We start from the raw sequence: 14,800 nt of genomic DNA, 5'->3' as shown, positions 1-14,800 counted from the left end.
ATTAAGAAGGGGTATAAAATGAAAAACATGTTTTTAGGTGTGTGAAAGTCAGTTTTTCTGCAAAAAGAAGTGTCCTTCTCAATGATGAAATGCAACTTTTTTTTGTAAAATTCTTAATTATGGTATGGTAATGTGAAATTTGGAATGGTCTTATATTGCTTATATTAAGATTTTTACATTTCACCTAAATAATTGTATTGTTTACTGATTAACCCCCTGATGCCAATTCACGTCTGAGGACGTGTGGCCGACAGGCGCCAGTTCACGTCTGAGGACGTGTGGTTGACAGGCGCTGGATCACGTCTGAGGACGTGTGGTCGACAGGCACAGGTTCATGTCTGAGGACGTGTGGTCGACAGGCGCTGGTTCATGTCTGAGGACATTTTCATATTTTGCAGGCACGTTTCAACTTAAAAGCTCGCCAAACTCACTGAGAGTGGTGTGGCATCCCTCTCTCATGTGCCTGAAGGTGCGGGAAGAGGCTAACTGGGACAGAGGTGAGGTGGGTGGCATTGGGAGGGCCACCTAGAGCAACTGGGGAGCATGGGGGAAAGGTTGGCAGGGACAGAGTAGGGTGGGGGAGAGGTGCCTAGAGGGGCAGAGTACATGTGCACTGACTGCTGTCAGCCACCTATGCACTATTAGAGATATATTGTACACCTTTGTGATTGATTTGTAGGATTTTTTACTTTTTATTTATTTATTTATTTATTTATTTTTTTGCAAATCCAAATTATGAAAATAACTCTGGTCGTGGGTAGGAGATAGGGCGCAGGGAGCCCGGTGTCAGGAGGTAAAGCGTTCTAGTAAATATTATAGGAATGCTTGTTAGCTGTGTAAGGGAGAATATGATTGTGAAAAAAAGCTGCATTGACAATTTAATCAAGCTTCCAAGTAGTAATTCAGCAGTTAAACCCTTATATTGTACTACACTCAGTCCTTGTAAATCGCGTGTTCAAAAGTCACGGATTCGTAAATCACGGCTAGGTGGCCGTCAGACTGCCGGCAACCTTAAATCACTGTTAAGTCACAAAAATCGCGGACCTAGGCACCCAAGTGGACCTTTTCCTAGGAGAACTGTAAACCGCGGCATTCAAATTGAAAATCGTGACCCAACAACCAATCACTGCGCGTCCCTGGTGGCATATGTGCATACTAATGCTGCCATGTTGTTGTTTTTGTCCCGTCAGTCCTCACATTACAGACTGTCGCCGTGGAGTACAAGAGTTACCTGCCTTTTTTTGTGCAACTTCCCCCCGCCTCCTACCTGCCATGGCCCCTCCCGACCCCCCGATGAAGCGCTCTAAGCAGTATGGCATCAAGAAGCTGCCGCGGTTGTTGTACAGACAACGTTTGGAGCTCATTCGTCGTGTTGAGAGGGGAGAGAAGTTTTCAAAGCTGGTGAAAGAGTTTGGGAAGAACAAGTGCTGAGAGGTTCTAAGTTCATCTCAACACCACCCCACTCCATTCACTTAAGTAATTTCATCATAGGATTAAGGTGAGATCCCTTAACGTGGCTTATTTCTATTTAATACATGCAGACATGCAGTGAATATTCCCAAATTTGTATGTTTGTGTTTGATGGTGCCTAGATAGGTGTAGGTAGGGTGCTGTGGTGGCGGGTTGGCCAAAGTCCAGACCCAAATTAATTTTTCACATAAGAGTTATTATTCATAAATCACGGAATTCGTAAATCACGACAGTGGTCCAGGCCCAAATTGCCGTGATTTATGAGCATTGAGTGTATAAAAGGCTCAAATATAGATTTTATATTAGAACCTTATGTTATACAGTTTTGGTTCTATTCATCTTAGAAGTTGGCGGAAGAGATGTGATCTATGCATATAACGTTACTGAATTTGCTCTCATTTTGTTTTATTGAGATGCAGGCAGCCCATGTTGTAAGTAGCACTTTTTTTTTTTCTTTTAAATAGCTAAAAAGGCCTTAGTTAAAGACAAATTGCCCATTAAAGATTCAATGGTACTAGTAGGAGTTGTATGCAGCATGTTGTGATATTTGGATTTTATCCCATACTTGAAGTTAAGACTGCCTGCAATACGGAATGAACAGAATCAATGGTATGAATAAGTTTTGCATATCAGGGTGAGCATGGAGGATGCCAAGCTGGTGCACCGGTCCCTGCGTCGTGGTGCTGGCCTTCTCAAGTATGCCCAAGATGAGTGGGTTCCACGCTTTTTAGAATCACCGTCACCGGGCAGTGACTCAGACCCAAGGGTGCATACTGCCTACCTCAATCAGGCCACAGCAGAGGCACAGGAAGGTGTGTGTATGATTATTAGAATTAGAATTATTGGGTGATACTTTGTCAGATATGAATTATCCTAGCAATTAGAATAGTGTTTCCAGTAACCTTTAAACCATGTGTGTTGTTTTGTGTGAGAATGTTTAGAGTGTATCACATTCTGAGAGTATTGTTAATTTCTGCAGTTACAATTGCCCGAGCCATAGAGTTGAACCACAGTGCCGCTCTGATCTCGGCACTGGCCAACCAAACATCAAAGATGTTCACTACTGCTGCTGATGCCATAACATCACTAGATGACAAGAAATTTGGCCACTGGACACATTATTTGCGACTGAAGGCAGCATTTTATGCTACTTATGTAAGTACTATAAATTTAAGGGTAAAATATTCTCCGTCTATTCTGACCCTTTTGTCTTTTCACATTGTGCATGTTGTCTCCCATAGTGTATATAAATTTTTTTTATTGAACCGGAACATGAGATTAGAGAAAATTAAAATTCACACTGTTTAAAATGAAAGTGAGGAAATATCAAGTGCCTTAGTGAAGTACAGTATTTCCTTGTTTTTTGCTGTTTGGATGTTCCACCAAAACCTCACAAACTGTGAAACGTCGAAGTGTGAAGATAAGAATCAGTGGGAAAAATGGAGGAGTGTTCCGGTAGAACACATACCTACCCTATCAGAAAGTACTTTAACACCAAACAGGCTCTACCCAAACTTAAATGAAGAGTGTTTGCAAGTGCTAAAACAGCATAACACAATAAACATGTACCTGAAAAGACATTAAAACTGTTATAAAGAGCTGCAACACCAAAAATCCTTACCAGAAATAAAGTGAAGACTGGCTTGAGTGGCAAGTGATGGTGTGTTGAGGATGGATGGGCTAGTTCCCAGTGTCACTAACCAAGGAATAACTGCCACTTTTCACCAGATTATTGAATTTTCGACATCAAAGTCAGTCAACTAAACCCCGGTCATTTTGTGTGCCCTCTTTGTCACTAAAAGGAGGGGAGAAATTATAACATTACTCACTGCTACAAGGAAGAGAGTCTGTAATATAGCCAAACAGAATAAAAATTGGTCTTTCCTTCCTTTAATATCGATAAGCTTTATTTTACATCCATTTCAGGTATTTGTCCATCAAAACAAAAATAAAGTGTTAAGAGAAACATGTAACAATTCTTCGTTAAGAAATAGTAGCACGACACGGCTGAAGATTGTACATTACGATCATAATAATAAACTCAGGTGTGTCTGCTGCCCCGCTGGACCAGCTGTGTATTCACGACATGGCTGAAGATTGTACGTTACAATCATAAACAATAACAAACTCATGTGTGTCTACTGCCCTGCTGGACCTGCTGTATAAAGATCATGGAAAACTGTTGCATGGAAAAATCGACAGTGCCTAGACTGAGCATCGGTATGCATTGTCTGCTGAGTGTCGGCTGCTGGTTTTGTATGCACAAAGTGACTTTATGCAGGAAGTTACCGTTCCGCTAAGTGCGCATGCCCCGAGTGCCCTTTTAGTTGCTGTGCTGAAAGATCTGCATGTTATCTCAAGTATTGTACCATTTATCAACAACATTTCATGAAATATATGTGTCATGGAGATAGTTGGATGTCTTACTGACCTATATGTAACTATAGGTCAGTATATAGATACAGTATATATAAGTGGTGGATGAGTTTGAGAGAGTATGTAGGAAACGGAATCTAAAGGTGAATGTAGGGAAGAGTAAAGTGATGGTCTTTGAGAGAGGTGAAGTCAGTGAATGTACAGCGAGGTTGGATGGTGAAGAATTGGAAAATGTGAGTACGTTTAAGTACTTGGGTAGTGTGATGAGTAAGGATGGAGGTTTGGAGGGTGAAGTGCTTGAAAGGGTACAGCAGGGAAGAAAGGTTGCTGGTTCTTTGAAAGCAGTGATAAGAAACAGGGAAGTGAGCATGGAAGTGAAAAAGTTACTACATGACAGTATTGTGATACCAACTCTAACGTACGGAAGTGAAGCGTGGACGTTGTTGGAACGACACAAGTCAAGAGTGAGAGCCGTGGAAATGAGTTATTTAAGAGGAGCCTGTGGAGTCACATGGAGAGACAGGCTGACGAATGAGGATATAAAGGAGCGTTGTGGTGTTGATGTGGATGTGATAGGAAGCGTTATGAGGAACACACTGAGGTGGTTTGGCCATGTGGAGAGGATGGAGGGTGAAAGACTGACGAAGAGAGTGTATGTGAGTGAGGTGGAGGGGGAAAGAGGGAGGGGGAGGCCGAGGATGAGATGGAGAGATGGGGTGGAGAGGTATATGAGAGAGGGGGGTGTGAGTTGGGAGCAGGGGAGTGAAATGGCGGGGGACAGGGCGACTTGGAGGCGATTTGTTTGTGGCCACCCCAAACGGGATTGAGGCGTCTGGCAATAGATAGATAGATATATATATAAGTAAATATTTATATGTTTCAGGCAGACTGTAAAATCAGTCATTTCGTGGAAGGATAGTTTAATTTAGGTTTATTTAGGTTAGGTTGATCTAGGATAAGGTTAGGTTAGGTTAGTTTAGGTTTGGTTAGGTTAGATTAATTTAGGCTAAATAGAGAAGGGAACAGTAACTTCCTGCATAAAGTCACTCTGTGCATATGACACCAGCTGGTAGCATCGAAGTGCAGGGAAACTAACGAAGTGTGAAACAACTCGTAAACTTTTTTCTAGTGCGAAAAATGAGGCGTCGAAGTTAAATGTGTCCTAATACAAGGAAATACTGTATCATTCCCATAGTTATTTGGGAATTATGGAGATCCAAGAATATAATAAGTTTCAGTTTTAGGCTTTTACCTTATTTGTTCTTGCTGATTTGTAAACCCATAGAAAAAGTAGAATCTCAGTTAAGTAAAATAATTAGAGTGTAGGTATTTGTACCCCTTCCCTGAAAATGGGATTTTCAGTTCCCTGCCTTGATAAACATTGTATTCGTCAAACCAGATGAGAAGTCAGTTTTTGGAAGGATTTTTTTCCATCTGGTATGACATCCTTCAGTAGTACAGTATAATATAGTGAGCAAGTGGTGGTTTAACAATATTGGTTACCATAAATGCCGACGTATAAGTCGACATTTTAAACATAAAAGAATCTCTTGAAAACTAAGGATCGACTAATACTTTGAGCATAAAGTTGTCAGTGCATGGCAATGACAAAAATAAGGCCGTGGCATACACCGAAGGAGGGAAGTGACACTACCAGCTTCATACGGTAGCCTACTAATTCTATCATGCTATCTTGTACTGCAATAACATATCCAAGTTTTATATATGGTACTACTGTACTGCAAGGAGGGTGGAAAGGTTACAAGAGGATGAGAAAAAAGCACAATATAAGAGAGATGTGGAGGAGCGATTGGGTAAATATGGACTGGAGCAGATGGGGGATGTGGAAGGTGTGTGCAAGATATTCACTGAAGAAATCTGTGCAACATGTGAGGTGGTGTGTGGGGTGAAGAGAAGACAAAAAGGGGTGCAAGGAACAGCATGGTGGAATGAAGAGCTGAGAGAAGCTGTGGCACAGAAGAAAAAAGCATATAGTGAGTGGATGAGAAACAGGGGCATGGAAGAAGCTGAGAGATGGAAGAGAGTTGTATGTAGAGAGGAAGAGAGAGGTGAAAAGATTAGTAAGAGAGAGTGAGTGGATGAGAAATTTGGAAGGAATTTGAGTGTAAAGTGAAGGGAATGTAAGAAAATATTCTGGAAAGAGGTAAAGAGAGTCAGACAGGGTGACAAAGAAGTTAGTCTGGGAGTGAAAGATGAAAATGGTAGATTACTAGTGGAGAAGGGAGAAAAAGTGAGCAGATGGAGAGAACTCTTTAACCCGCCTCATCCCGACGTTTTCTGGGCAGTGGTACGCCCCAGTCCCGACATTTTTTGAATTTTTTTTTTTTTTTTTTTTTTTTTTTTTTTTTTTTTTTTTTTTTGCTCAAACATCCCCTTTTGGTGAGAAACATTAAAAATTCATAGAGAAATCGCTCACCTGAGGTTTAAAATACTCGATCCAGGTAGGAGTACCTCCTTACCTTACAGGGTTTTCTATCAGGCTGGCTGCAAAGAAAACGAGTTCTATGAGAGGATAACTATTCTACACCACTCATAAACGTATTGGTTTTCAAACGGTAATATAGGCATTATAAGCATAAATTTCACTCACTAACTCATCACCATTCCTGACCTTTTTTTGCCACATTACCTGATCATCATTTCTGACTGTTTCTTCCTCTAATGTTTGTCCTCCACATTGTCATCGATTGGGGAATCACTCTGGCCCTGAATTTCGTACTGTGGCATGACATGGCTTTACTGGTCAGGTCACTGATAACAGGTGAATTGCTGAGAAAAGGTCATGCAGGGGGGGGGGGAGGAGGTCATGCTGGGTAAGACATTGTCCCTGCCTGGCATCTTGTAGAGGAAGGTGTCCCGTGTATACGTGCCAAAAATCACTCGCGAAAATTGAAAATTGTGCAAATTAGGGACCTTGCAATGTCCTTGCAATGTTGCCGCTTTAATTTACGTCTCCGGGATATGAGTGCACATCATGTGAGGACATGAATTCACGTCTCCGGGACGGGGCGGGTTAAGGAATTGTTGAACATAGAGAATGAAAGTACTGTAGTGCTAGTATAAGTGGCTGTGGAATGGCTGGGAGATGGGGGGATGTGAGAAGAGAGGAAGAAATCAGTAGGATGGAAGTTGTAGAAGCAGTGAAGAAATTCAAAATGGAGAAAGCCCAAGGAATTGATGGAATGTGTGGTGAAATGCTGAAGCATGAAGGAAAGATAGTTGTAGAATGGATGTGGAAGATGTGCAGATTGGCCTGGGAGGAAGGTAGAGTCCTGGAGGATTGGAAGTCAGGTATAATTATTCCCTTGTACAAAAGAAAAGGAGGAAAAAGAAATGTGTGGTAATCACAGGGGCATTTGTCTTCTTACTGTAATCGGAAAAATATATGGTAAGATACTTATTGACAGAGAAAGGGAAATAATAGAGAAATTAATTGGAGAAGAACAGGGAGGTTTTAGGAAGGGAAGAGGTTGTGTAAATAAGATATTCATTCTTAGATCTTTAGTGGAAAAGTTTCTAGAGAAGGGAAAGAAGTAGTATGCAGCCTTCATGGATTTGGAGAAAGCATATGACAGGGTGGATAGACAAGGATTGTGGAAAGTATTAATAATATATGGAGTAGATGAGAAGTTGTTGAATGCCGTGAAGAGTATGTATGAGGGGACTAAGGCTGCAGTGCATGTGGATGGTGAACTAAGTGAATTTTTCTACCTGAAGATTGGATTGAAACAGGGATGTTTCATGTCTCCATGGTTGTTCAATCTGTATATTAATGGGGTTATAAAAGAGATACAAAGAATGGCCCTAATGAGAGAGGGCAGTGTTTGGAAACTCCCTGTACTGTTGTTTGCAGATGATGCTGTGTTGTGTGAAGACGAAGGGGAGCTGCAAGGTTTGGTGAATGAGTTTGGGAGAGTGTGTAAGAAACGGAATCTAAAGGTGAATGTAGGGAAGAGTAAAGTTCTGGTCTTCGAGAGAAGTGAAGTCAATGAATGTACAGTGAGGTTGGATGAAGAGGAAATGGAAAATGTGAGTGTGTTTAAATACTCGGATAGTGTAATGAGTAAGGATGGAAGTTTAGAGGGTGAAATGCTTGAAAGGGTACAACAAGGAAGAATGGTTGCTGGTTCCTTGAAAGCAATGATAAGAAACAGGAAAGTGAGCATGGAAGTGAAAAAGTTACTATATGACAGTATTGTGATACCAACTCTAACGTATGGAAGTGAAGCTTGGACGTTGTTGGAGGGACAGAAGTCATGAGTGAGAGCAGTGGAAATGAGTTATTTGAGAGGAGCCTGTGGAGTCACATGGAGAGACAGACTGACAAATGAGGATGTGAAGGAGCATTGTGGTGTGGGTGTGGATGTGATAGAAAGTGTTAGGAGAAACACGTTGTGGTGGTTTGGCCATGTGGAGAGGATGGATAGTGAGAGACTGATGAGAGTGTATGTGAGTGAGGTGGAGAGGAAGGGTGAGGCCAAGGATGAGATGGAGGGAAGGAGTGGAGAGGTATATGAGAGAGGGGGTTGTGAGCTGGGAGCAGGGTGGTGAAATGGCAGGGGACAGGGCAACATGGAGGTGATTTGTTTGTGGCCACCCCTTACGGGATTAAGGCGTCTGGCAATAAATAGATGGGCTACCTCTAACCTGGTTAATTGTTGTAGCCAAGACTAAGTTTTAATAAAAGTCGTGGTTACCAGTAATTACCGGTGTTTACACCTAGTATGTGAGGAGTATCATATGCCATGCACCCTTCCACGAACATAAACAGACGCCAACTGGGTAACGATTATGTGAGATGATGAATCCAACACACTGTTACCGTAGGCTTTCCATGGATGGAGACTATATGCATTTTGAAAAGTTTTGCTACAGTGATCGGTTATACACCACATTTTTAACAGTCATGTAATGAATTTTCTAACCGAATAACTGAAAATTTTATATTTTCCTAAGGAAGATAATATATAAAAGAAAGACCGAGTTGTGGATATTGCTGGTAGAAACTACCATAGTGGAGTCCAACATGGACAAGTGATGCAAAGACATTAACAAGCTCAAATTTACAAACTTCCCTGTGTCTACTGGTCACACACTTACCGATGATCACTTCGTCACTTGTGCACTTTAACCTTGGACTTCGTTAGTGCAAGGTTGCTGATGCTTGTAAACTTTTGCTGTATTGGTTAGACATCAGTTGTCTGCTGGTTAACATATACAAATATTTGACAGTCAGATGGAAGTGGTGCTGCCCTATTTTGGGGGTCGACTTATCTGGCGAATATAGGCCCTAACCTGAATTTATCCTCAGAATTTTAGGGGTCATCTTATATGCTGGATTGTACTACATGCCACCATATACAGTAAATTGAAGCTTTACCAAAAAGTTATAAACCTGAAAATATTGTCTTTAGCCAGTACCGTACAATGCTGTGATGGGATGTTGTCACAGTAAGAGCGTCAGGCATTTCTGTCCTAACTCAGTAATGACCTCTGCTACATTTACACAACACCCTTCTTCATGTGCACTCCCTGACCAGGACCTTCCACTTCGTATTTATGACTCATTTACTCTTTCTGTCCACCTTATATGGCTGTTTTTATCCACCATACTCTCATGCATCCTTGACAGTGTCCCTTATCATTTGCCTCATTTTGATTCAGTTCTATTTGTGTGTGTGTGTGTGTGTGTGTGTGTGTGTGTGTGTGTGTGTGTGTGTGTGTGTGTTTCCATCCACAAGAGGGATAGTACCTATACGCCCCACATCTACAGTATGTCCATTTTCAGTCATGTAATGCAAGCAAGGGGATTAGGTTGGTCATCTACCCCTAAAATGTACTGGACTGCATTAGCCTAGCCTTAGGCCTGCACACCTAAAAGGGGAGAAACTGTTCATTCATTCATTCATTGCCAGACGCCATGTATCCCAAACGGGGTGGCCAAGGGCTTAGAGTTAATTGTTTTACAGGGAGGGGCACTAATCCTCCACCAACCCCACTTGACTGTTATTGACTATAATTCTGAAAATTCATTTCACACCAGTTGTAAACACTTCCTTATTGCATCCATGTCTGGACCAATATGCTGTCATTTAACCTCTTCACCCTGAGGACATCTTTTATATTTGATTTTTATTGACAACATGATACTATAGCCTGTAGTTCTGGTGTCCATCTTCATAGTTAAGGAGTTGATGAAGGTTATAATTATTATATAACCCATCCAGTTTGAAAATCTCTCCAAATCTGTTAAAAAAAAGTCATCTGGAGATAGCAAGAGCAAAATAAAAAAACACCCTATAGGATCGAAGGGGTTAATGCTTTACTCCCTTACTGACATTCCTGTTTGTGATTGTTGCATTCACAGTTTTTGTGCCACCTTCCTTCCCTGTTGTACCATTCACTTCAGTTTTCATCCAGACCACTACTGGTATCTTCATTAATTAGACTAATTACTGTAATTACTGTACAGTACTTGAATATCTTTTCAGGCTTCATTTCCTTACTATTTAGTCTCATTACAGTCCATCTCTCCTACTTTCAGGTACCTTGTACTGTACCTGTCAGTTTGCTGTTATGTACATAAATTATAGCTTTCACCTATGTTGCCAGATTCTACCCAATTTTGCAACTTACTTTCCTCATATCCCTTGGAGCATTATTCAGTATTATGTTCCAATTGCTCTTGTTATTGCTTCTGAATCATTACCTTTTTGAATTTTTTTTATTCTTGCACTCAGGCAGTAAATGGATCACATGCAGTGTATGCTGACTGTGTTTCATCAGGAACATGACTTTGGCTTAATGTTTATTTTGTTGGCACAGCAGCTGTGAGCAGCTACAGTTAAATTTTTATTTGAAGTCCAATTTCTCTTCATTTATTTCTATTAATATTCAGTATAATGTATATAATTAAAAAATTTTTGGTGCACAATGTAATTATTTCTGCATTTCTTTAACTGTTAGGAATTTATTGCTAAATTTGGTCAAATAAAATTTTGTTTGGCTAACGTAGATGGAGTATCTGTATTGCTAAAGCTGGTACTTTATGGAATTATATCAATATATTAAAGTACATCAAAATATAACAATTCCTTTAGCTTTTTTATTTTCATTTTCATTTTAAGGAAGCAGTAAGTGATTACTGCCTGTACCTTTATGTTTTAAAAAATTATTAAGGTATGTTAATGTTTAAAAATAAGTAACATCATCACCACTGGCCAAATAATAAAAGACAATATAGAGCACATTACTTTTATGCATTCCTAAAAGCATGTAACACAGTCATTAGACAGACTGTAATTGCGTAACATTATAACTTCCCGAAACTAAACCAGATATTAGCAATTAACAATATATGAAATGCATAACATATGTAAACTTCTGATCGTTGCTGAAGTAATGAAACACTGCATTCATACTTAAAAGTATTTAATAAGTCAGTGGACAAAAGTACTTAATAAGTCAGTGGACGTAAAAATAGACTTTAGCCATCTTCAGTGTGCTTGATTGCATATGAAGCATTAGCATGATTCATGCAGATGGAATAGGATCATTAGTATGGAAGTTAAGAAGACCCTGTATGAAAGTGTTTGATTTCTGATCCTCCTGTAGGGGAATGAAACCTGTACAGTGAGTGATAGAGAGCTTTTTAGTTTGTCCATCCATCCATCCATCATTCAATCATACGTTGCCCCACGAGGAGCGTAGAAGCCCGGGGCTAGGCATGTTAGTCCTGACATTTAAGATGAGAGTGACCAGCCTCACTCATCCCCGAGTGGCATTATGTGAACAATAAATCCCAACCACCCCATGGAGATAAACCTTCACCCGCCTAATCCAATTGGAATGCTGTAATTACCTACTAAAGCACCAGGTGCCATAATTTGGTTATATGGTTACCACCCAGTGTAGTAAATGCTTTCCTGGTGTACAGGAAACCATTTGGCTTGTCATTCAGTGTAGAGTCACTCACAGGGAGAAAGAAGAGGAAAGAATGAAGGAAAGAAAGACACAGTAGGGAGTGTAAAGTCACCTGTAAGCAGAAGGACGAGGAAAGAATGAAGGAAAGAAAAACACAAGAAGATGGAAGGAAAGAAGGATGGAGGAGAGGAAAGGGCAGAGGTGGGCCGATTACACGTGGTTCACAGACTACACACACATCCAAAGCCACTCCAACATTACAATCATACTCACAAGCACTTCTCACCCTACATACAGTACAGTCTCTACCATACAGCCTAAGCCACTGGGTAGAGATACATTCGTTGTATCATCCCTGCTTTGGTAGAGATAGGCCGGTCCTGCAGTGGACATTCAGCGGCTGATTTTTAGTTTGTAAACTATAGAAATGGCATTGAAGGACAGCTACAGGTATGCAGGGGATGGATGGTGTAAATAATACAGTATGGAATTTATGAGTAGTATTGAATCGAAGAAGAGCTGTAAGGGTGAGATGTGGAGTTACTGAGTGGATGAAGAGGTACACTGTATGTTGAGATCGTGGAAACTTAAAAAAATATATATATACATAGATGGGTGCCAAAGAAAATTTGTGAAAGTGAGATCGAGGGTAATGTTGACTGAGGTAGAATGTATGTGATATGGTAGAGAGTGAAGCAGTATATTGGTGAGAGGGAAGGAAGAGGAAGAGGAGTATTTGAGAAAGTGAAAGAGGTATGTGAGGATAGAGTAGCTTGGAGGTGGTTCTTTCATAGCCATTCCCTTTCTAAGAATTCCCAGGAAGGAGTAATGCATCAGTGATGATGATGATGTTTTAGCCTATCTTTTGGGTGTTATATTCTAATTACTTGTTTCCCCTACAGGCATATAACTATGCGGGACAGAATTTGTTGAATCAGGACAAATGTGGGGAAGCCATACGAGCGCTGCAGGAAGCTAAGAAAAGTAAGACTCGTATGTGTTTATCATTGTTTTAGAGTAGCTGTAGGATTAACCCCTAAAGTACGCAATTTGCTCCACAGAACTGTCCCTCCAGCCCCAAAAGAGGGTCAATATGTTTACTTTCACCAAGGTACGAATTTTTCTTCCACATTTCAAGATACTGAATTTACACACCTGAAAATGTATGTTTCAGCCAGATTGACCAAGTAATTATCGCACAATCACCCGTCAAAGATGTAAAAAAAATTACCAATCCCCCATGGGCGAATATAGAAACTGTACAGAAAATGCATTATTTACGGTAAATAATTATATATACATAACTAATGTCAATGTGAAGTGTTCCCTAGGCATGAAATGTCAGTCTGGTATATGCCCGTAGCAACAAAACAAGCCAGGCGAAAAGTGGAGATGGAGTGTGTGTGGCTGGAGGGGGGAGGAGGATGGAGGGATAGGAGAGGAGGGAGGGGGAAGGAGGGAGAGGGGAGAAGGGTTGCCATGCATACACAGCTGCAGGGGGTATGTTGGGGTATGGTTGGTTGGGAGGGGACAGTGTGGAGATGATGCAATGGGGCTGAGGGAGGTAAAGTGACAGTGGTGGTGGTGGGGGTTCCTTCTCCCCCACTTAAGGGGGCCAATCATGCCATACCACCCCAGACACTCTAGCTCTCATTGGTCTGATCCCATATACGTCGCCAAAGGGGCAGAGTTACCCTCCCCCAGTTGTTTGTGTGTCTTTATTGATCATGCGGGATAGGCTGGCGTGTCACATTACACAAAAGCATGATCGTTCGGCGTAGGTCTTTAGGGGTTAGTCCTAACTTCTTGAAACCAGTGATTTTTTCTTTTTTAATTATTGCTACCAACAGACTGTTTTAACCAGCTTAGAAGAGACTTTCCAACATGGATGGGTTTGATACAGACTTCATGTACTCCTTCATTGGAAGACATCTCTTCAAATCCTGAGCAAATGGTTTAACCCATACCATCCCAGGCAGTTTAGGAATTTTATACTTACCCAATCCTGGACCAAAAACGGAAAAAAATTTTATTGCATAAAACAATCCAAAAGGACATATAAATCAAGGAAAAACAAAAAAAAAGTACTCCTTATAGGAGAAATAAGCGTAGGATGGCCGTCCATCGTGTTTCTAGCCCAGTTTCCCAAGCCGTGAGCTACTTTTTCCCACCCAGCTGGGCGGGATGAGAGAGAACAGGGGAGGAGAATGGGGAAATCCCCTTTCTCAATCTCCTTCTCCACTGGCTCATATTCCCCCCCAGAAGAGTCATCCAGGTCTTCCTCTTCTATAGAGTCACTAAAGGAAGGGACAGAGGGTCCATGTGACAGTGTCAACCACCTCCTCCAGCCCAATGAGGGGAAAAATGGCGTGACTTCTGCGACATTCTAACGCTGTGACGGACAGTGGCACACTGATGTTACCCAGCCATGCAGATACCAAACTCAGTGCTGCAAGTGCTTGTGCACAATGTTGCCAATACATTAAGCTACTCCTTAGCAAAAAATTGGCTAGATTGAAGCAGTCAGTGACGTGCTACAGTGCTCAAGTTATGCTGTCAGCACCATCACGTCGCTGGGATTACTCGAGACGTTTTGTACCATCGGCACCATGCCGACGACGGGATTGTACGGGTTAAAGGAAGGAAGATTAGGCCCAGAAGCACGTCACCAGATTCAAGGTGTTAATTGTACAGTATAAATTATTGGTATGCAGTAAGATGGTATACAGATTAGCATACATGCATGTTTTTAACACATTGCTCCCTCTTTCTTTGGAAGCATCTTGAAAAAGTCATGACACTGCCCAGGTGTTTTAAATAATGATGGGGGGAACAATCCCAGACTTGCATAGTTGAGTAAAGTGTGCATTGCATCCTGTTTCCAGTTAACAAGGCATGTTGACTTTTCCAGCATTATCACTGTCTTGACTACTTCTGCGCTGTTTCTGCAACAGCAGATTCAGCTACCCAGATGTGTTGCTTCCATCTTGTCCTCTGCATTTTCCTGTGT

General features: G+C 41.2%; 1 protein-coding gene across 1 annotated transcript in view; it reads left to right on the top strand.

Annotated features, from left to right (window-relative positions):
- LOC145411315 (BRO1 domain-containing protein BROX-like) overlaps positions 1-14,800 on the top strand; it is a 119,512-nt gene that overhangs the window by 49,418 nt on the left and 55,294 nt on the right. Inside the window, exons 4-6 of the mRNA XM_080281339.1 lie at positions 2,104-2,282; positions 2,450-2,625; positions 12,693-12,774. Of these exons, the coding sequence (XP_080137465.1) occupies positions 2,104-2,282; positions 2,450-2,625; positions 12,693-12,774 (437 nt within the window). The remainder of the gene's footprint in view (positions 1-2,103; positions 2,283-2,449; positions 2,626-12,692; positions 12,775-14,800) is intronic.

The sequence above is a fragment of the Coenobita brevimanus genome, chromosome 89 (assembly GCF_032717465.1).
Source record: "Coenobita brevimanus isolate Jiangsu-jjx chromosome 89, ASM3271746v2, whole genome shotgun sequence".
Taxonomy (NCBI): Eukaryota; Metazoa; Arthropoda; class Malacostraca; order Decapoda; family Coenobitidae; genus Coenobita; species Coenobita brevimanus.
Note: the sequence above shows the minus strand (reverse complement) of the source record. Positions and strands in the feature narration are given on the sequence as shown.